This window comes from Phoca vitulina, unplaced genomic scaffold (genome assembly GCF_004348235.1).
Source record: "Phoca vitulina isolate PV1807 unplaced genomic scaffold, GSC_HSeal_1.0 scaffold29, whole genome shotgun sequence".
NCBI lineage: Eukaryota > Metazoa > Chordata > Mammalia > Carnivora > Phocidae > Phoca > Phoca vitulina.
In genome coordinates, this window is record NW_022589732.1 from 23,711,490 (window position 1) to 23,733,856 (window position 22,367).

General features: G+C 48.6%; 1 protein-coding gene across 3 annotated transcripts in view; it reads right to left on the reverse strand.

Moving 5' to 3' along the window:
- GRID1 (glutamate ionotropic receptor delta type subunit 1) overlaps positions 1 to 22,367 on the reverse strand; it is a 774,024-nt gene that overhangs the window by 70,631 nt on the left and 681,026 nt on the right. For 2 of the 3 annotated variants that reach the window (XM_032423996.1, XM_032423993.1), the window contains exons 14-15: positions 11,607 to 11,773; positions 5,272 to 5,512 (exon numbers count right to left, since the gene is read on the reverse strand). In XM_032423996.1, the coding sequence (XP_032279887.1) occupies positions 5,272 to 5,512; positions 11,607 to 11,773 (408 nt within the window). Of the gene's footprint in view, positions 1 to 4,913; positions 5,002 to 5,271; positions 5,513 to 11,606; positions 11,774 to 22,367 lie in introns of all 3 variants that reach the window. The other variant, XM_032423994.1, reaches the window with a different exon arrangement.

Below are 22,367 nucleotides of genomic sequence, written 5' to 3' on the forward strand. Positions count from 1 at the left end.
TCGTAAGGGAAGGCGAAAAGAGGAGAGAGCTAATGAACACCTTCTAGCATAGGTGGTAGTAGCAGGTATCCAAGGGGTGTGAAGAGATCTGCTCAAGGTCACACACAACTGCATGGTAAGTAGAGCGTCAGGATCAGAGTCCACATCTACCCGGCTCCAAAACCTGGGCTCTTTTCCACTATGCCAGGCTGTATGTTCCCAATTTCCCCTTGGAAGGATGGTGTAAACCAGTGGTTTTCATCCTTGGCAGGATATCAGAAGCGTGTGTGGAGCTCTTAGAAATTAGAGTTGTCCAGAGCTACCCAATACTACCCTTTGGGGAATGGAACCCAAGCATCTGTATTTCTAAAAAGCTCCAGGATTAATCACCTCTGATGTGCAGCCAGAATTGAAAGCCATTGATCCAGCTGCAATGATTACACAACAATTTAACATTAATAACGTTTTCTTTATAGGAGCCCAGACTGGTTCATTCATTTGATAAACACTTTAGAGCTCCTACTACCAGATGAGCTAATGTTCTTGGTAAAGCATCCCTCTTGGTCCCTGGAATACAGAAGGTACTCAATACTTCAGTTAGATCCATCACCTCGTAACGAGAGGCCCCGCTGTCCAGACACTGGGCTAATTGATGGGAATGCAGAGGTGGAGAAGCGCCAGCAGACTCCAAGCAGGGACAGGCAGGTAAACCATTCTCAGCAATTTGGAATCACAGCCTGCTTGAGTGCGTATACACAGGGAGGGCAGGCAGCCCATGGAGGTGAGCAGGGGAGGTTTTATAGAGGGGAGTGGTGTCTGAACCGGTTTGAGGTCCACACCGGGCTATGATAAGCGTTCACTGCCTTCCTCCTGGAAGGCCCTGGAGTAAGGGCTGCAACGTACAGTCACTATCTTCACCCTCATGCTAAGAGGTCTGATATCGGCAATGTAGCCATTGGGCCAGGCTCGGTTTTCAGCAGAAGAGAGAAACTGGGGTTCAGAGGATGTCAACGCCTAGCTAGGAACCAGGATCCTGGCTCCAGAAAAAGCCCAGCTTACACCTTTCATCCCCCAAATCCTCCGGAAAATGGTAGGTAGGAACCCCTGCACCTGCACACACCGCATGGAAGGCCCAGGGGCAGACACGTCATTCGTATTCCAGTTCTGTCCCAGCCACTTCTGTATCCTCTTTTTCCAGGGCGAAGGATGCCTTCCTCCACTGTTCTTGAAGAGAATCAGGACAGGTAAGAAGACAATGTGTACTTTTCCTGGCACAGACAAGGTGCCATAAGATGTGACTTGTCTTCCCCACGCCCGTGACTGCCCAGCACAAGGTCCTTGGGAGGGAGTAGCGCCTGGGCTGCCATTCACTCAGCACGTCCCGTGGGCAGGTGCTGTTTATGGCCCTTTCCATACCTTCCTTCGTTGAACCTCAGGGCAACACTGTGAGGTTGGCATAAAGGAAGCGGGGTAGGTACAGGAGAGAAAGATCTCTCCATGGAGTTGAAGAAGCATCAGAGGAGTGGAGGCAGAGAAGGGCATGGAGCCAAAGGGAGTGTCCCTCGGAACAAATCTTCCACAGAAAGCAGCTGGCCCACTGGCTGCTAGTCTGCGTGGCTGCCCGGCCACCCCGGCCTCCGTCGGCTCCTGTCTGCCATGGAGGCAGGGCCTGGGGGAGGGCAGGCAAGGCAGGCAGCACAAGCATTCCGAGCCCCCAGCCCCCAGCCCAGCGACAGATGATTCATCCCTCACTCTCCATGTCACCTCCCATTTGTGTGGCTCTCATCTTTATTTCATGAATATTTTATTCTCCGAGCAATGCCTTCCCCCATAAATCTAGGGGGTGGCTCTTTACTGCAAGCACAGAGCCTGCTGCGCTCACCTGCACTGGGTAACTACATAATAGTCAGATTCCTTAGAAAAAATATGAGCCCAAATCCACATGAATATTAAGGGGTTGAATGCACATTACTATTCTTCCTCAAGTAGGTGTCTAAAGTCTGAAGACATCTCAGCACAAGCCATTAAACACAACTAGACCGACACCCAAAGACAGCTTTCTGGCTCTTAAGAAATATGGCCAATGCCCCAAAATGAAGCATTCTAAGATTAACCAGACACTCGCACCTAATTGCAAATGTTGCTCCATAAAACACAGGCAACCAGTACCACAAAGTGGTTCTGGATTAAATACCATTATTATTTGTGGAAGGCTTCTATTATCCTGTTGTGTCAACCCCTTCCTGGTTCCTATTCCCTATGTGATGAAGTTCCCAGCCACTTGGCCTGGTACCAAAGTCCCTCAGAGCAAGCCCCTGCTCCCTGGTCCAGCCTCCTCCACTCACATCCCCTTGCTGATGCTGACACTCCAGCCCCCAGAGCTCCGGGCGGGGGAGGAGGGGGTGAGGACTATTTACCTCCATGCTGTTCACCCTGCCAAAACTTCCGATCTCACCTCCAGCTCTAAGATCTGTACCAACTCTTCAACACTGACTTCTAACACTCCAAGCCCCAAGAACTCTTCACTAACAATTACCCCTGCCCCCTGTGTCCCCCCCACACCCAGGCTGGGCTGGGTGCCCTTTGGTACATCCATGGTACCCTCTGCTCACTTGAGAATGGTCCTGATCAATAAGGACTGCTTTGGTCAACCTCTCTGCCACATCTGCCCCTGCGGAGGCAAGATCCCTGAGGACACGGGCTATGGCCCTACAGGCATATTTATGAAAGGAAGAAGAGGGAGGGAGAAATTTCATTTGAAAATCAGAAACCGGGGTGCCTGGGTGGCTCAGTCATTAAGTGTCTGCCTTTGGCTCAGGTCATGATCCCAGAGTCCTGGGATCGAGCCCCTCATTGGGCTCCCTGCTCAGCGGGAAGCCTGCTTCTTCCTCTCCTACTCCCCCTGCTTGTGTTCCCTCTCTCACTGTCTCTCTTTCTCTCTCTGTCAAATAAATAAATAAAATCTTAAAAAAAAAAATCAGAAACCCATAAAAATAGGAAAAAGAGGGGATATCTCCTTCTACCATGCAACCCTTCTTAGCAACACCAGAAGGAGCTGGAGGAAAGACGGCTACTATGCCTCTTCATTGGTCCTCATTCCTACCTGGAAGCAGTTTGGTGGCAGGGGCAGAAATTTCCACATTTTCTAGGTAGGACCAATGTATTTCATCCTCTCCTCTTGTGCCTGAGATCCTGGGCTTATGCAGAAACCAGAAGAGAAGGTGGGATGCTTTACTGGCAAGAAGAGAGCTGTTCCTCGTAGCTAGGTCATTCCTTGGTCTCCTGGTCTTTTCTCTGCGTTTCTCTCTTTTACCTCTGCCTTCTATGTCTCTCCAACAATCGATCCCAATGCCTGTCCTTCTGTCTCTTTCTGTCTCTCTGTCTCTGTCTCTGTCTCTCTCTCACACACACACACACACACACACTCTGATCATTCATTCTGGGCTGCCCAGGTTAGGCTTGTCACTAAACACTAAACAGGATGTGAAGGGACATGATGACTGGAAGCAGATGAGGATGCCCAATGCAGAGAAGAATGGCCTCTCTGCAACTGGCTCACAAGGGACATTCTGGAAGGCTGAGCCTGGGCACCCTCTCTGCCCATGCCATCCCAGGTCAGCGCCTCCATGATGGTGAGATGCTCACCCACCCAGAGAGCCTCTCCTGCTCCCCAGACCCAAGGGCATTTGCACAGAGGAAATCAGGCTATGGCTGATGGGGTTTGGAGAAAAACCAAACCCAAACCCAAATCCAACAACATGGAGAGTGGATGCAATGGGATCTGGTCCTCTCTGGTCCCACTGGGAGTAGCTCCAGGGCCACCCTACCCTGGGTATACTCTTGATGTTTCTGTACATATGGCCTTGGGCAGTGAGAAGTAGGCTGGTAACGGGACATATATGTGGCCTTTCCTTAAAGCTACTCATCAGAATAATTCACAGGTCCTCCCCATGACTTTTTCACAAAAAAAAAAAAAAAAAAATTTCTAGTACCAAAAGAAGTTCAGGCAGAACCATTAACCATTCCTTTCAGTGGCTTTCCCTTAAGTCTCACCCCTCCTTCTCTCCTGTGGCCCAGGGGTGAAAAGGAGAAGGAGGAGGCTGTGGGAGACCCAGATTTGGCACTTCCTTGCAGGGAGGTACACAGAAGGCAGAAGAGGAAGATGGATGTCCCCAGAACATTTCCAACACACTGAGTCAAACGGCAAGGTCCTTCTAGCAAAAGCTCAGCGTGATGGCAGAGAGCCCGCTGAATGGAGAGTCTGTCCCCACCCCCACCCGGCCAAGGGCTCCATGACAGACTGATTTATGGGCTGTGGCCAACCAGTCTCTCTAGGCTGCAGAGACGGTGGCCATGGCGACGCTGCCTCTTTGGATTTGGGGCTGGTTACCTTGCTGCCTCTTTGAACTTTACACCTATTTGTTACTGACATGATCTGCTGATGATCATTCAGAAGCAGCTGAGGTCTATGTAGCACACAGTGGCAGCCCTACCATGTGGGCTTATGGCTGGGCTTATGCCTCCGGGCCTGTGTGCAGGTTTCTGCTGGCAGAATATCAAATGGCCAAATGGCCCTCCTTGCCACCCTCCTCAGGGAATTGACTCCAGGCTGCCTCAGTGAAGCCTTCATATAAAACAAAACGAGCTTGAAGAAGAGCAAACCCAATGGAAGGAAGTGTCATGGGCAGAATCAGCTCATGGTCAGCACACATAAGGCAGGAAGTGTGCCAGGACCCGGAGTCCGGACAGAGCCTCAGTGCTCCCTGTGCTGGGTGTGCATAGGCTGGGCCCTATGAACACAAGGGAGGAAAGGGAGGAAGGGAGGCTGGGAGAGGCAGGGGCCGGTCCCTACTTGCATGCTGGAAGAGCAGAGCCCTGTGGCCCTTGCTGTGAAAGCCAAGAGAACCAGGAAGGAAGGAGGTCTCCTCTCTTACCCTACAGTTGTTCTCTCCAGGTCAGGGAGGCACATGGGCGGGGCAGGGTAGGGAAGGGCTCTCTGGCGCTGCTCATGCTGTACCCGCTCTATAGATAAATACAGGACTTTAGTGGCCACGGCTGGTGCCTTGGCCCTCCGTTCAAGCATCAAAACATCCCCTCCATTTGTTCTCTTGCTTTAAAATCGAACTAAAAAAACAACACCATCCTACCCACCCACCCCCCAACCCCCCCGCATAAAACATGGCTGTGTGCACACAAGTGACTCTGGTAAATACTAAGTGGAAGAAACCCCTGCCCATGGGATTCTCCTGCCTCCAGGCTGCAGAAAGGGGAAGCAGGACGTGGGGCACAGACCTCTTTGGGGGTCTCCTGGTGGCACCGGTTGCTGTTCCACCACAGCTCCAGGGCGGCCACCAGGCAGGCGAGGAGGAGGCCAATGGCCAGGATGCAGAAGACCCCAGCGAAGCTGTGCAGCTTGAGGGATTTGCCATCGGCCTGGGCACTGGCAGGGCTGGTGAGGTCACAGCGGCCCATGTGTGGCCACCACTTCTGCTTGAGCACATCGAGGTCCCCGGTGTCCTGCAGCTCCAGGATCCTGCAAGATACCACCCACGTGAGCCCCTGGCCTCCTCGGCATGGTCCTGGGGACCCTGGCCCCTTCCCCAGCATGCTGGCCCTCCCCCAGCCAACGTTGAGCCATGGCAGCTCTTCTTCTGCCCCAGCTGGCCCCTTCCCCAACCCATTCTCCACTCTGCAGGCAGAGTGCTCTTCCCACGGCACACATCGGGTTTTGTCTCTCTCCTCTTTAAAAGCCTCAGTGCTCCCTCCCACCCTGTCTGGTTGCCCATGGATAAAGTTCAATAGCAAAGCACATAAGGACCCTTCACATGGGATCAGGGGCAAAATACAGAACTGGATGAGGCAACACTCAGACCATGGACTTACAAAAATGCTTTCTTTCAAACTTCAGTAACCACAATGTAAGTCTCTCCGACTAGGATTCACCAAATAATTCATTCATTCATTTGACTTGAGGAGTATCTGCCTTGTGCTATGTACGATGTTCACACTGCTGTGGGTGAGGTCCAGAGACACATACATGGACTTTGAAACAATAATATAGAGACAGAGGCTGTGATCAATACTATGATATCAAGATAGAGGTGCTAAGAAATGGTGCACGGGGAGGGTGGTCCAGACTGGGGCATCCAGGGAGGACCTCATCAAGGAGGGGACAGGGTGAGCACACACCTGAGGGAAGGTTAGTCATCAAATAGCTCACACTTGTCTAGCACAGTCTAGGCGCCAGGATATAGCCTAAGTGCTTGAAAAGTAGTGTTTAATTCTCATGTCAAACCCTTGAGATGGTTCCTTCCATTTTTCCAGAGAAGGAAATGGAGGCACAGGGAGGTAAAGCATCTTGCCAAAGTCACTTTGTGGTTGGCAGGGATGGCATTCAATGAGGAGAGACTACAGCCATGCTTGAAAGTCTGGTCTCAGCTACTGGTGCTGTAAGTCTGAGGGGTGGGGGGAGGAGGAGGAGGATGGTGGGAGATGAAGACAGTAAAGCAGGAAGAGCTGAGAATGTGGGTTCGGAGAGGGTGTGAGAGGAATCTGGATTCCACCCTCTTCGCCAAGGTGGGGCAACCCGCGCTGCTCCCGTATTCCCCATGTAGGTGTCTGGATGGTGGTTTTCCTTTGTTGTGGTATTTGAAGGACTCCCTCTGTAATCCAGGGGTCTAGACAGTGAGCTAGTAGTAACTGGTAATCCCCAGGCTCCTCATACCCAAGCTTTTCCTTTTGGGGAAGATGGTACTCTTTCAGCCGGGTTCACGGTGATATAGCCAGGTGATTACACCTGCGGTGACAGCTCTGAGTCCTCCAGGTGTGCACACTTCAAGAGCAGTGGTTCGTTAGAGCCAGGAGAAGCTCACTTCCAACTGGCCAGTTGAGCAGTCTCTGCCCTGGACCTGCATTGCAGGCCAGCTGGGACCACAGGCTGAGGCTGAGCACTGTGACCATTCATGAGCTGAGAGTGGTGGAGAGGGGAAGGTGACAGTCCAGAGGGGGTCCTCTGACCTGTCAGCATCACAGGCCCAGCATCGCATGGCCTCCCCAGATCTCAGCTGAGTGTCACGGGACAAGGGACTTGCCCCTGTTAATCTTGGCTGTCTCATCGTCGCAAGACAGACCCACAACCCTACCAGGTGAATAAATCCTTCAGGACAGGGGTTGTGTGTTACTCTCCATGTTTTCTCCCGAGCAAGTGCAGTGTCGGCCCAGCTTGGGCCATCAGTGAATGTTTGTTGCATCAATATACGAATGAATGTATTAACTGAATCGTGAACACTAATCTAAACTAAAATGGTCATGGTGAGATAATGAGATAATGTCTGTTAAGTGCCAAGGACACAAGTCGGCACAAAAGACTTAAAATGCCGCAGGGCACATAGGGGCTTGGTCACTGAGACAAATTCGTGATTGACGTGTGCATTTGTGCAGCTTGGGCTTGGGCTCGGTATGCCACTGAGGGCCACAGACCTCTCACATGGCACATCCCGTGATTAACTGGGCAGCTGCAGTGTCCCACTATTTCTGTGTGGCTCTGGACATGTTAGGGAATCTGTCCACCGGCTCATACTGAAAGGCCATTTTCTAAGTCTCTGTTGGCAGGTCCGAGGAAGCTGGGCCTCCTGACAGTTAGAGGAACCCCAGGGCTGGGTATGCAGGATCTCAGGGCTGTGGGAAGCCTTGTGGGTGGACTCCTGGCTCGCCAAGGAGAGACCGCAGAGCTTTGTGTGTATTGGCACAGATGCTGTTCTGAGGGACATCAGTCTGAACCCAGACCTGCCATTACCTAGCCATGTCAGGAAACCTCTCCACTTCAGCGTTCTTATTACTAAAATCGGAGATTATGGTAACTCCTACCACAGAGTTATTGTGACAAAATGAAAAGAGGGGACACATGGCCACCCCTGAGCTCAAGATCTGGCAAGTAATCAGAGCTCCCTAAAAGCTGGTTCCAGTGGCATGGCCTGACGCCCATGTTGACCAACAGCCCTATCCTGTCCTGTATTGACCTGCGCTGCCTTTCATGGAGACCATAGTAGGGACTGATCATTTTCCACTGTTTCAATCCTCCTAACAGCCTGTAAAGTAGTTCTTATAATGTCAGTTTTATGTCTTGAAGACCTGAGGCTGAACATCTAGATGACTGGCCCACAGTAGCAATCAGAAAGTGGCAAGGCTGCTCTTCAGAGCTGGGTCATGCTGACCCATGCTCTTTCCAGAACATCAGGCTGGTAAGTGCAGTTAGCCTGCTCTCGGAGAGTTACGTTCTGGTCTAGGGGCCCACGAGACTCTGGCCAGAGCATGGCTGTAGGGTCTGATTCCTCTACTCCTCTGCTCATTGACTGCAGCATTAGGCAGGCTGCTAAGTTCTGCTGATGCTTGCCTTCTTCCTGCTCCTTTTAACTGTATGCGTTTTTATGCCTGATATTATCCCAGGAAGAATGGAAGGCAACTTATAGGAAAACATAGAATAAAATAAAAACAAATCAAAAGGAAAATTTAAATATGTAAGCAACATAGGAAAGATAAAACAAGTCACGGGCACCAAATGAGTCTTAGAACGAGGCTAAACTAATGCACACCAGAATAATCTATACTCCTGCTTATGAATAAGCTGGAGTGATAATAGCCACTTCCTGAAGCCAGTCCTTCTATTTTCCCAGACAGATATAATTGCAGGTGCTTTCCTTTGGTCAATAGTTGTGGAGCCTACTACACAGTAGGTGCTCCATAAATGGCTATTAAGTTGTTAAACATTTATTGAATGCCTGCTCTGCGGGCCATGGTCCACAAACAGGCTACAGCACTCAACCCCTATCATACACACTTATAAGGTGTAGCCTATAGATCCTGTCCTCTGCCAAAGCAAGGGAACGTATCTGTATTCAAGGAAATAGCTTAATTCCCAGGACTAAGGGAAAGAAAGTCACAGCAGTTCCAGATAAGACTGGAATCTATTTATATAAGACCTTTTTTCTGTAAATGGCATGGAGCATTACTTCCTGGATCTGCCCCCTTCTTGCTCTCAGGCATGCCCCAGCTAGGGCCAGCTCACGGTTCTGTATGCACCATACAACGGAGCCTCTTGAAGAACCACTGGCCACAGTAAGTTGGCAACCCGAGGTCTGAGTGTTCCCTCCAAGTAGAGACCCATTTGCCCAGGTGGGGGAGGGGGGATGCTTCCAGCTCAAGAAGGGCTGCAACATAGAGCCAGGTGATGATAATTCTGGAGACCGGCACAGCCCACTGGGGACATTTACTTAAAGTCATAGAGCACACAGCCTTCTCATGAAAGCTAAGAGTAATAACCAGAATAACCAGGAAATTGGACTAGGCACTTCTGTTTATGGTCACTCCTCAGGTTGGGGGAGCAGCCAACAGAGTCTCTATTGTGAGAAATTTTGAGTAGAACCTCAGGGTCAGCAAACTGATAGATGATGAACAGGCCTGTTCCAGGGCAAGCCTGAATTTTGGGGCCCCACACCCCCACACTGGTCCTGGTCCACTGCCCTCTAAGGCCACACAAAGGACATGGGATTACTTCTGCACCCAGCAAGCCCTACAATATTGAAAGTGAGCAACCACCCTCTTCACGCTCATCTCTTGCTCTGGGTTGAATATCCTTAGGTTTCCCCCGATCTGGTTTGAGCCTGCTATTGCCCTGACCCACTGAACAATCCAGCTGGGAAGCAAGCTCCTTCCTCTCTCCAGTGTGCCAACAATCACGTCAGCGGACTTTGGGAGATCTCTGGACAGTCCAAGTACATGGGGACCCTAAGCTTCCCTCACTGGGGACCCTGCGCTGCCACGACTGCTGTTTTGGGGTACATTAGTGCTGCTGCTGCATTGGCCCCACCAGCTCCCCTACCGTCTATTCCAGAAAGGTGCTCACAGGTTGATGGTGTGTGGAATGCCCTGAGCTTCTCATCTCAGAAAACCAACTGGGGGTACACCTCAAGAATACCAATATATTACACATCCTGGAGAGAAGTCATTCCTTCCTCATGCTTTTAATCGGAACAGTTGATAAAACTCTCCCCCTGCTTCTCCCTGGTCGTCTCTCTGCTCCAGGGAGCAAAGGGAGGCACAGAATGTATACTTGATTAAATTCTAGAAAAAAAACCAAAAGCCTCATTTAACTTAATTAGTTCTACCCCTTTTCTGAGTTTTGCAAACAAGCCACTGAAAATTTATATCTTCTCATGAGAAAACTTGAATGAAGGTTCTCTAACCACTCTCGACCCCCCAAATGGATTATCCTTACTGATGGGATGCCTGTGTTTACCAGGCAACTGGTATTGCCCCTAAGCCTGGGTACCATGCCAGCTTTTTCACTTGGACACTTCTGCCATTTTGGATTTTGGTGGACCAAGGCAGAGCCTGTCCTTAGGGATTCCTCTCTGGGCTCCTCAGTCCTGCCCTCTTCACTCACCAGGATGTCACCTCACAGACATGTGTGAGTGGTGGGCCCAAGGCACAGACGTCCTTGGGAAGGGGAGCCCCAGGTAGCAGGCTGGCTACTGGGAAAAGGCCACTGAGCTGACCCACGCTCCTCACTTCTACCTTATCTGGTAAGGCCGAGACACCTAGTCAAAGACTAAGGTAAGTTTCTCTGGCAGAAACAGTGGGGTGGTGATGACAGACTATTTTTCCTAAGGAAGTTGGCCAGGTATTCAGACTGTGCACTTGGAAACTGTATAATGCCCCAGTGTCCTGAGAAGAATGGGCTCAACCAGGGATGCACTCCCACCAGCAAATTACATGGGAAACTAAAAAGGCCAATACACACTAGACACATTTCTAGTGGAGGGTATCCATGTACCTTTGCTTAGGCTAGAATACCCACCCCTATACAGCCCTCCTCCCTACTTCCCCAGACCCTACACCTACCATTTACTAGTATTAATTAACAGGAAGCTGATCTGGGGAGGATGAGGAGGAGGCAGGTCATGAGCCACTGTCCACTCTGCAGTGGAAGGCAGGTCCCTTGCCTGCCCCAGCAGATAGCATTGGCCTCCTCAGCCCAGGTGCCCATGAAGACAGGGTCAGCTTCTCTGACCACACTTCTTTTCAAGACTCCACATTGACTCTTCCCACATTGACTTTTCCCACAAAAGCCAATGTCAGAAGTTCTATTACTTATAATAATAAGTACTTATTGGGTCCTTGTTAGATCCAATTAATTATTCACTTAATTTTCGATAACTGGGCCTATCTGGCTAACTCCTACTCATCCTTTAGGCCTCAGGTGTCACTTCCTCTGGAAAGTGCCCCCTGGCCTGCCGGGGCAAGGGGGTGGGGGGCTGGTCAGCTGCTTTCCTCTGCCCTCCTCCACCTCTAGAAAATCCTCTCCATTGTACCAACTGCCCCATGCCAGCTCCCCTGCCCACGTCACAGCTCCTACCGAGACTGTGCACCTTCATGGGAAGGGACGACATACTTGCTCTTCTTTACCCCGGGCTGGCGCGGGACTAGATGGGGTGGGGGGAGCTGTGCATGCTGGCACAAGGTCAGGGCTGAGGAGACGTGACGAAGAGACAAGTTTGTGTGGGCTCTCGTCACCTAAAAGAAGGTTATCCTCCAAGCCCACCTCCCCCCACCCGGCTGGTGGTGCTTACCTCTGGGAGAAAAGGTCCCTGTAGGGGCTGCCATGTTGTAGGGCGATGCCGTAGCCCTTGCTGCTGACGCTGTTGCCAGTGACAGTCACGGAGCAGTCGTCGTCCGTTAGGGCTGCGTACTCCACCACCGCCACATCCCATAGAAAGGCGTAGTTCCCCTTCTTTGCCTGAAAGACCAAAAGCACCATGAAGTCAGGCACGTCCGCATCAGTTTTCAGCTGTGAGTACTGCAATGGTGGGATGTGCAGGACCCTCCTCCGTGGCCCCCTGCCTGAGCCAGCACCGCAAGCTCTCCTCTTATTTTCTGGTGACAAATTCCCCCCACCGGCTGATGCCACCCACTGTGCTTAGACGTAAAAGGCCACGACGCTGCCTCCAGTAGGCTCCAGGGCAGCTCCCGTCACACGGAGAGGTGGGGAAGGAGAGCGGCAGGTGGGCTCTCCAGCTAGCCTCCTGCTCACAGTGGCAGGGACCTAGTTCTCAGATTACCAGACTCACCCTGGAAAGTGCAGAAAGGCTGACCCAGAGAATTGAGGTTTTCTGATCAGAGATTTGGGGAGGAGAGCATAATAGTCCCCATTTAGTACTTCTACTTAGAACCCAACTGAACCCTGCTTAGGATGAACGTGGAAGGTGGCCCTAGGTTTAGTGACCCCGAGTGGCCATGACTTAATAATAATGAAGTCACAAACTTGCTATGCACAGGGAAGAACCCATCAAGGACAGGGTCCTGATTATTACAGTGCCAGGCTGCGTTTTTGCCACTTGCCTTTCACTGCCCACACAAGAGTGTCCCCATGCATACAAACATGTACACATATACACATGCATACACACATTTTTATATGCACACATATATGCATGCACATGCAGACACAAAGGCACACAAGCATACATGTGTGCGGGAGTGCACGAGCACACACACACACACCCTTACACACAGGAGCAGGTTTCTATATCAATGCAATGGCTGCAGATTATCCCATCAGGAATCTGCCCGTGGTCACACTGAAGTCCCACTCCATCACACCCATCCACAGCAGACCTTCTATTTTATCCTGAGCCTTAATTCTGACTTAGCCTGGAGTTTGGGCACTCAGAAGAAAGGTGAGCTGCCTTTGCTTCTTGGAAGGAGATGCAAACTAGACATTGTCACTTGACCAGCTTAAAATAGAGCATAATGTTCTTAATGTAGCCAAGTGCCTGGTTTTAATTGTATAGTGAGCACACAGATGCCTCTTTGCCACTCTTCCCCCCTCCCACAGCTCACACTAGGTGCTGGAAGGCCTGGGTCTGGGCTTGGTGGCAGGGCTGAAGCATGGTGGACATGAGGCCACGATGGCAAGGTAGAAGCTTTGCCATGTCTTCATGGGCATTGTTCTGATCTCTCGCGTCTTCTCTTCTGATCTCTCTCTCTGATTTCTCCTCAGTCTTCATGTTCACTGCGACTTTCCACAGAGTGCCACAGTTGCTTAGATGAAGGTAGTCAACATTTTACTTCTTTCAGGACCCAAAGCGCCCATGGGCCCAAACGGCTCCTTTTCTCTTCAAAAGTTTTCCATCAAAAGGATTTGTCGGTAGAGTGTGGCATCCCCCTGGCAGGAAGAGGCTGCTCCTAGCCAGTCACACGGTTTTGCCCAAGGAGCTTGTAAGAATTGACCCACGCACCCATGCCACCCGTGGACTCTCACCTCAGGGAGCAATCCAAATATGACATCAAAGCCTCATTCCTTGGCCAAGCCTGTTTCAGAAGTCCCTAAAGGACTTTGACCCTGGTTGCAAAATTACACTCATCTCTCTCCCTCCGCATGGGAATATAACAGTCTTTGAAATTTTTTCCTGCTGGCAAACAAGTTTTCTCATGAAAAGATATAAATTTTCAACCTCTTCGTAGCCGAGTTTCTCAGCAAAATGTTGACTTACGACCTAATATTTTGCTTTGGTCTGACTTTGGAGCATTTCACATCCATGCTCGCAATTCAACATGACAATCAGACATTGTTATTTGTACGATTTCAAAAGGGCATGTCATGTTGAAGGAAGAATTAAGATCAGGTTCGTTTCTACCTTTCAAGTGATGTTCCAAGAAGGAAAAGGAAATAAGCTGGACTCAACTGAGTGGAAACCGACTCTGACAAGAGCCTGGCATGGCCATTCTATGGGGGCACTTTGCTTCCTTCAAGCCACAAGCATGGGTGGCTCCATTTTGGGCTCAGTGACAGGTGAGTGCAGTTGCATGAAGGAAGCATTTAGTGTCTCACTGGCCTAAGCTTAGAAGATGCGAACGATGTCTCAGCTGCAAACCCCTGCTAACCAGGAAGGCAGTCAAGAAAAGAGGGGAAAGTGGTTCTCTTTCTTGAGCTGCTGAGTGACCCGAGACATTCAATCTCCCCATTTGTAAACAGGGACTAAATGTACCATTATATTTCCTATGTCTGCTTCAAGAAGCACGTGGCTGGTCCCGAATCTACCAGACAGTGCCTGAACAGGGAGACCTGGAGAGGCCGATGTGCCCCATCTTGCATGTGGGCCAATACGAAAGCTCCAGCTGCAGTGGCCCTCCATCTTTATGAAATAACCTCCCTTCCCCACACCCCTGCCTCACTTCCTCAGCATCCCAGAGCTTCCTACATCCTCATCTTAGCCCCATTATTGGGTAAAATGCAGCACCATAACCTTCCCTAGGCTTCCCAGGGAAACTTTCTGGACCTTGCAGATGTCTCCCCATCTTCCTGGTGGGTCACAGACCCTATAGGACACAGAAGCCTTCTTTGGTCTGGTTGTGTTCCCAGGAACATTTCAGATGCCAGCTATAAGGAGCCCAAACACCCCATCCATCATGGTTATGTCCCCTGATATAGACCCTCTTGTCCCCATGTAGAATGAGCTCCACACAGCCCCTCCAAAATTCTAAGATATGCTTCCCCCTCTTGTGGTCAGAAACAGTTTTCCATGGGCCCCTATCCACCTTCTTATTCTGTGCTGCTTACCCACAAAGCTTGGTGTGTGTGTGTGTGTGTGTGTGTGTGTGTGTGTGTGTATGTACACATATATACAGAAATATATGTATATACAGAAATATATGTATATGCAGAAGCATATATATACAAAAGCAAAGTAGTGGAAAACCATAAGATGGATATAGTATTATTACTGTTCTGTAGACATGTGAAATGTAATATGCCAAAAGATGGATAGAATTATTACATAATGGAGTGGTATTAGTGATTCTTAGGACAAGTTGCTTAAAGGTTCTTCTTTAATCCTGTGACACAGTCTCTGTTATCACACACCACATAGTCTGATCTCTGTTCCCCTGTGTGTCCTTCCCATCAACAGAACACAGAGGCCTGGCAGAGCTCTCCAATTTCCCAGACATTACCCAAATACAACCCTTATTTCCCTGGGCTGCATCTAAACATTTTGCTTTGTTTCATTTTCTCCTTTCCCGAAAAGGAAAAGGAAAGGCACTAGATTCAGACATAAAATAATAAGATATGAAGACTCAGGGACAGGAGGAAAAGAACAGCTTCCATATTAGAGAAAGTCAAAGGCCTCTGGATCTCCATCCCCAGGATGTCAGGATAGCAGCAGGTAGACTGGCCACCCCTGACCTATCTCCCTGCAAGCCTCTTGGCAAACAGGATCCAAGTCCTTCCCTGAAGTCCACTCTGCGCCATTGCACACACGCTGGAACACTACGGAATGGAAAAGGATGGAAACATGAGGTGCCTGGCCCCAGCGCTTAGAGCACCCTCCCCAAGATTTGGGGGAATGGGATCAGCATCTATGGCTGGAGAAAGGTTGGGGCACCACAAACAAAGCCAAGAGTGAGCTGGGATATTGGACGACTCACTCTCCATTGCTCCACACTGATAATAAAATGAGATTGCATTGCTTTTCATTGCACCGCTAATTCTGTCCTTCCCAGAACTCACTAGGAGCACCAGCTTTCAGATACAGCAGCCTTGGAGGCAAGAACTTCATTATGAGCTTCTACGCCATTCTAACTGCTTTTGGAAAGGGCCAAGCCACCATGTTGTTCCCCCAAATAAGAATGCTGGTACTGCAAACATCAAACACAGATGTTATCAGAAAGGAAATCAGGTGTCTGCAGAGCCAGGGACAGGGGAGGGGAGAGTCCCTGCTGGGTGCCAGGACCCGCAGAAACCCAATTCCTTTTCCATCCCTGGTATAACTGTGAAGGGCCCAACGTTAATCCCCTTCTACAGACAAAGAAACTGAGATTCAGAGAAAGAAAGTGACTTGCTCCAAACAAACCCAGATCGTGAATGGCAGAGCCAGGTCAAGGTGAGGTCCCTGTCGTGCTGGCGCCAAAGAAGCCCAGGTTCTCCCCTCTGTCCCGTTTGGACTTGGGAAGGGGAGGGCTGAGGAAATTGCTCCCTGTGTGTCCTCGCCCGCTGAGCCCTTCCCAGGGCAATGCTGCTGGGGACAGAGCCCTCGGAGCTGTGCTTCTCCAGCTTTGCAAACAGAGGTGGCTTGTGGAACCACTGAAACTCTGTGAGATGGATGTCACAGGGGCCCACACTGTCTGTCTCTGGATGGGGCTGTCAGGATATCGGGGACTCCTTGGACACCTGACGCATCCTCATGGGCGTTCACCATCCAGGGGCATGCCCAGTGCCTCTCCTTGCATCCACCTCTCACCCCAACAAAGCAGAGCTTGGCCCTCTCACGGGTCCCAAGTCTTAGCTCCTATGGTCGCATTCACAAACTGGCAATGCATTGTCACTCACAGCCTGAACCCCGGCTAATACCCATACCTGTACCAACTCACAAGATGCACAGCGAAAACCCAGACCATCTGTGGAGAAAAGGACAATTTTACAGTCTGCTGGTAGGCATGTAGGCTGGCATGATATTTCTGGAATGGCAACTTGGTGGGGAGATTCTAACACTTTTAAAATGTGCATACGCAGCAATTGCACCCCTAGGGATTTACCCTAAGGAATTATACAGTTTCTGAAAAGATGTTTGTACAAAGATTTTTAGAGTAACACTGTTTAAACTAGCAAGCATTGGAAATAATCTAAATATTCAACACCTGAGAATCAACTGGGTAAATGATAGTATCAAATGATGGAATATTACATTACCGTTACTATGGAGTTTTAAGAGAGCATTGGTTGCTAAGGGAAATGAATGTCCATGGTGTAAATAAGGACCAGCCTGGGTTCTCGATTCCAACTGTATCGATCTGAATCCCAGCTCCACCGCTTGCTGTTTGTGTGAGTGCAGGCAAGTTGCTTAACATCTCTGGGCCTTGGTTCTCCTGGATGCAAAATGGTCCATACCTCACAGAGTTCGGATGAGGATTAAACCCCTCAATAAATGTGATGTGCTTAGGGCCTTGCTTGGCATCTAGTAGATGCTAAATAAATGACAACCAGTTTTATGGTGGTTAGTGAAAAAGAATCTGTTACACTACAGTATTTGCATCATGGTATCCTTTTTAAATCATCATGTAAAAATAATGTTTTTATATTTATGACAAATCGAAACCAAGCACCAAATAGCAACAATGGTCATCTCGGGGTGATGTCATCACAGGTGACTTCTGATGGTGTCTTTTGATCTGCTGTGTTGCCTATATTTTCTGTAGCTCTGCAAGCATTTCTTCTGTGACTGCAGCTGTCCAAGGGGGGAATTTTAGTGATTCGGCCTCCTTCCTTGAGCACAGTTTAGTGAAGAGAGTAGATTTCTAGACATAGACAAACCCAGGGCCACATCCCAGCTCTGCAGGGAACCTACAATCTCGGGGACTAATAATTGCTTCCCAGAGGACTACTCCAAGTTGACATTACAGGGCACAATGCACCAGGCCTGGCGATAGTGAGGGCTCAGTGCAGACTCTGGCTCCTCCTTTCTGCAGTCCTCAGCTCAATTCAGGAGGCCAATCTGTCAGCTCTTAAGGGAACATCCTTCCTCCCACCCACTGCCCCCCTGCCACTCATTCCTCCACCTTGACCAAGTCACCAACATGCTCTGTGGGAGCATGTGGTGTGTGTGTGTGTGTGTGTGTGTGTGTGTGTGAGGGCATGCCTCTGTGTGTGTGTGTGTGTGTGTGTATGTGTGTGTGTTACAGCCCACAGAGAAGGAGCAGAGAAGTGAACTCAGGTACCAAGTGCCTGGAGAACCACAAAGGGTTTAAGATAAATAGACCATCAGCTGGGAAGGAGCCTGCCTCTCCTGGTCAAAACAATGGATAGGTTGTCCAAAATGACGTGCAAATGTAGGGCAGACAATCAGTAGGACTCTCAGAAGTGTTCACAAGCCAACCTCAGGAGACTGTAAGGAAACATTCCACCCAAGGAATGAGAGATAATGACCGTTTGCCTGGATCAGCCCCTGGACCAGCAAAAGCAGGCAAACCAGGGAGGCTCCATGGGAGGGGAGATGGCAATTGAACATTCCCAATTAGCATTATGCCTGCTCTTCTGAAGTGTCCATGGGGCACACAGTCAATTTGGCTCCTGGCTTCAGACCAGCATGAACAGGAAGGAGCTGGATGATAACACAACATAAGAGGCGACAAGGCCATCTGGTACAGGGATGTCCTGTGTGTGTGTGTGTGTGTGCGTGCGCGCGTGTGTGTGTCTATGGACATGAACACAAGTATGAGGGCAATGCTGTAGGTTTGTCATGGTGGTCCCAAGGAGGCTGCCCATTACCTGAATGAGAGGACGGGGATAAGGGAAATGTCCTGAGACTACAGCAGCATAAAATGGCTCCTGATGGCCAGGCATTAGGCCTGCAAGATGTCTGCAATGATTGTCTGTCCCATCCTGGTATTCCTGTATCCTAGAATAACATAGTCAATCGTGAGGAGCACAGCAAGGGGTACAGAGAATGAATGGCACGTAATTCCTCAGGCCACTTGAAACTCTAAGCCTGCATGACCTCATCTAGAAGGCAGGAACAGCAAGCCCACCTCACAGGCTCATCACAGGGACAGACAGCATGGAAGGTGTCTGATGCATTGAAGGAACTCAAACAATAAGACACTGTCCTCATGATCATGATAATCATCACCAGCATCATCCTTATAGCTTAGAGTTTGGACCCTCATTAAAATGCAAATGCCTTAGGGGAAATAACACTTGAGATTGTCCTCAATCATCAGCCTGGTAAATTAGAAGCCTGGGTCATAGTCCTGGCCCAGTTACCAATTCACTACTGATTTGTAAAAATGGAAGACGAGCCGTTATCGTCCTTAAGGTCTTCTCCAGCTTTAATATCCTCAAAGTCTATGATATAGACCAGTGGTTCTCCAAGTATGATCCCTGGACCTGCAGCATCAGCATCACTGGAGAATTTAAAAAGAAATATAAATTCTCAGGCTCTATACCAGACCCACTGAATAAAGAGACTCTGGGAGTAGAACCCAACCATCTAATAATCTCTCCAGGTGGTGCTGATGTGTGCTAAAGCTGAGAGATCCTATGAAATAGACCTCTGTGTCAATTAATTTTTGATCTTCTCTTGAGAGCAGGTTTACAAAGGGGAGAGTGTTATGGCTCTAGGGTCTCAGGTTGGGGAACTAAATGGAGGAGCAGAAGTCGTAGCATTGAGAGAGCAAGACTATTGAAAACAAACAGTAAAGGTAAGTTACACTTTACACCTTCTTCCTGCAAAGTACTCTACTTGGTGCTTTCCCATCCATTCTCTTCCTAGAAAGTTCAGGATAAACTTCCACAGCACGAAATTTCCGTTTCCCAAGAGGACTGAGGCTCAAAAAGGACCGTGCCCAAGACCACAGAATCAGCTATTGACAGAGATTGAATGTCTCCCCAGGTCTCCTTGACTGCAAGTGGCCTTCCATTCTCCCACATCAAAAGTTCAACCTCAGTAGCCCCGAAGAGCCACACAGAGCTGCCTGAGCAGCTGTCTCTGTCATCATACGGATTTTCTTTTCTCTTCTGCTGCCAGATTCTGGCCAAGTTTTGTTAATGATGTCTGCCTCCAGCACCTGACCCTATGGAAGCTTTATGGCTGCATTCCCTTTTGGTCCTCTAACACTCTGGGAGAAACAGTCTTATTTAGTGAATCAAGTATTGTCCTAGTGGGAGAAGGTTTCTCACATCTCCAAGGGAGAAGGAGCTAGTTCGGTACAAAGGAAAAAGAAAAGCCCTAACTTAGAAGGATCAATGGCTCCTTCCTCAAAGCCTAAAACTGCACACCATCAGCAAAACCAGGGGCTTCATAAACAACCTTCCCAGCAGGGCAAAGGGACATATTGATTTTCAATGATTTGTCAAAACTTTAAATTGTCCAAGGACCATGATAAACAACAATCTTATCTGAGTTTTTCCACGGGAAAGATTAAAAATGATCTAAAAGAAAGTAAGTTGGTTTGCTTAGATACAAAATAGATTACAAAGAGAAAAGAATACAAAATGAAAAATGTCATCCTAGAGACTCAAGAATACATGAATTCAGGCAGCACAGAGGACAAGCATGTGGTCAAACATCCTATGAAGAAGCACAGGGCTAAGACCATGTAGATCCTCCCTGTGTGCATGTGTGCGCCCGTGTGCGCACGCACACACACAAACGAATGTAGGCCCCATGGCCATGCAAGTCCTGTTTGCTGCCCTGGCATGATGTCTGGAATACAGTTGGTGCTGAAAAAATATGCATAAAGTGATTAGTAAAGAACTGAAGGCATGAATGCTAGGATCTGGGAAGCCTGGGGCCTTGAATCAAAGCAAGCTGGGCTGGATATGTCCCGTACACCCCATCAGGTTTGCCCCTTTCCATCCTGTTTGCTCCTCCAGAGGCTGACCTTCATGGACAGCGTCAAAGGCCACCCTTGGGCCTCTGACTAAGAGTCACTTTCTAAGATTCAGGAATAAATCAAATATTAATACTAATAAAACAACGATCATAACAATAAACACCACTTACTCAAATGCATGTTCCCAAACTTAAGAGGGCATAAGAATCCCGCCGGAGGGTATGTTCAAATACAGATTACTAATCTCTATCCTGCTCCCCTCCTGTGTCGTCGTCTGATTTATTAGATCTAAAGTAGGGCTCAAGAATTTCACTTCTAACATGTTCTGGATGATGCTGATATTGCTCGTCCAACAACCACACTTTGAGAGCTACATTGTTAAAATACACTTTATCAGGCATTGCACCCATCCCTTCACATCACCTCTAAACTTTATTTATGGTAACTGCGAGAAGACCCAGGATTATTATTCCTATTTTTCAGAGGAGATAACTTTGTTCGGGAGTTAGTTAACTTCCAAACCCAGTTCTTGTTAACTCAAATTCCTCACTCTACTCACCACACTTAACGCTGCTTTAACTGAGCATTTGACTTCATTGAGACAAAGTTCAAACGAGACCCATGAAACTACACCCCGCCCCCCGCCCGAGGCCAAGGTGTCTTTGCCATCTGCTGCCACTTCTTCTCAGTTTCTTTAGCCATAAAAGGTGTTGAGAACTGGCAACTCGGACTGTGCCTGAAGGAAAGAGAAGCAGTAAAATTGTGTGGGATCATAATTAATATTAAAGACAACCCTTAAAGTGTTGGGAGGCCATCTCTGCGGGTTTTATGTTGAAGAGTCTCATTTTCCAACCCCATCTGCAGCTGAGGTATTCCTTTATGGCCTTTGCAGAAATGTCAGCCTTGAGAGAAAAAGCTCACACAATAGCCTGAAAGCACTTTGAGGAGCTACAAAAGAGGTCACATTCTGACCAAAGAGATTGAAATGGACTCCCATCCCTCACAGAACAAACTCTGAGCTCTACCTGGCAGGACGTATGGCTTTGTAAAGTCAAAGAATCAGAAAGATTCGCCACTAGAGGGGTCTGGCAGGGGAACTGCCTAATACGAGCCCATCACATCGCACAGGGATGCTGAACCCTTACTAGAAAGTGCAGAGATTGCTGCACGTCACTTCTCGTGTAACTAAGCTGCGGTCTGAGATCTGGGCCGTACAGAATGGGTCCGAGACCTCTTCCAGACAAAGGTTCTGGAATACTAGAGATACCAAATTTCACTGCTCAGAGTTCTCTTTACCAGGCTCCACACCATTTCTGGTTGGTTCCTTTATCTGATCCTTGGGAGGCATGAGCTTCAGATTTTTTACTGTTCTTATTACTGTTCCTGATTTAAATTTATCTACCCTTCATTGCTCTCTCTCTCTCTGTCTCTGTCCATCTCTTTGTGTGTGTGTGTGTATGTGTGTCTCTCACACACACATACGCAAACACATACTAAAATTTTAAAAATGTCAGGTTAAAAAGCCAATCTTAATATCTCTATGTTGGAAGGTAAAGAGACTCATTAGAGCTATGCATGCTTGTGGAAACCACTACTTCTACCCAAATAGGTTTTATATTATTGATGATGATGATGATGGTGATGGTAATAATAGTAGTAACAATAATGAACACATGGATGGCAGAGAAAGAGTCCAATAATCTTTGGACAAACTGTTCAACCTTTTTGTGTTTTTGTATTCCTCATTTGCAAAATGGAAATATCACAAAACGCCATCAATGGTGAAGATAAAGTACAGAAGCACAATGCCACATGGAATAATTTCTTTATGAATGTTATTTTCCTTCCTCCCTTTCTCCCTTTTTGTTTCTGCACAAACAACATTATACCAACAAAATGGAAATAAAAATAAGCTAAACAAAAATTGCCAACAATCTGGCTGACGCAATAAATCAAAATTGTTTTCATCAGCAATCGCTTCTTGATTTTAATGTAATCAAATA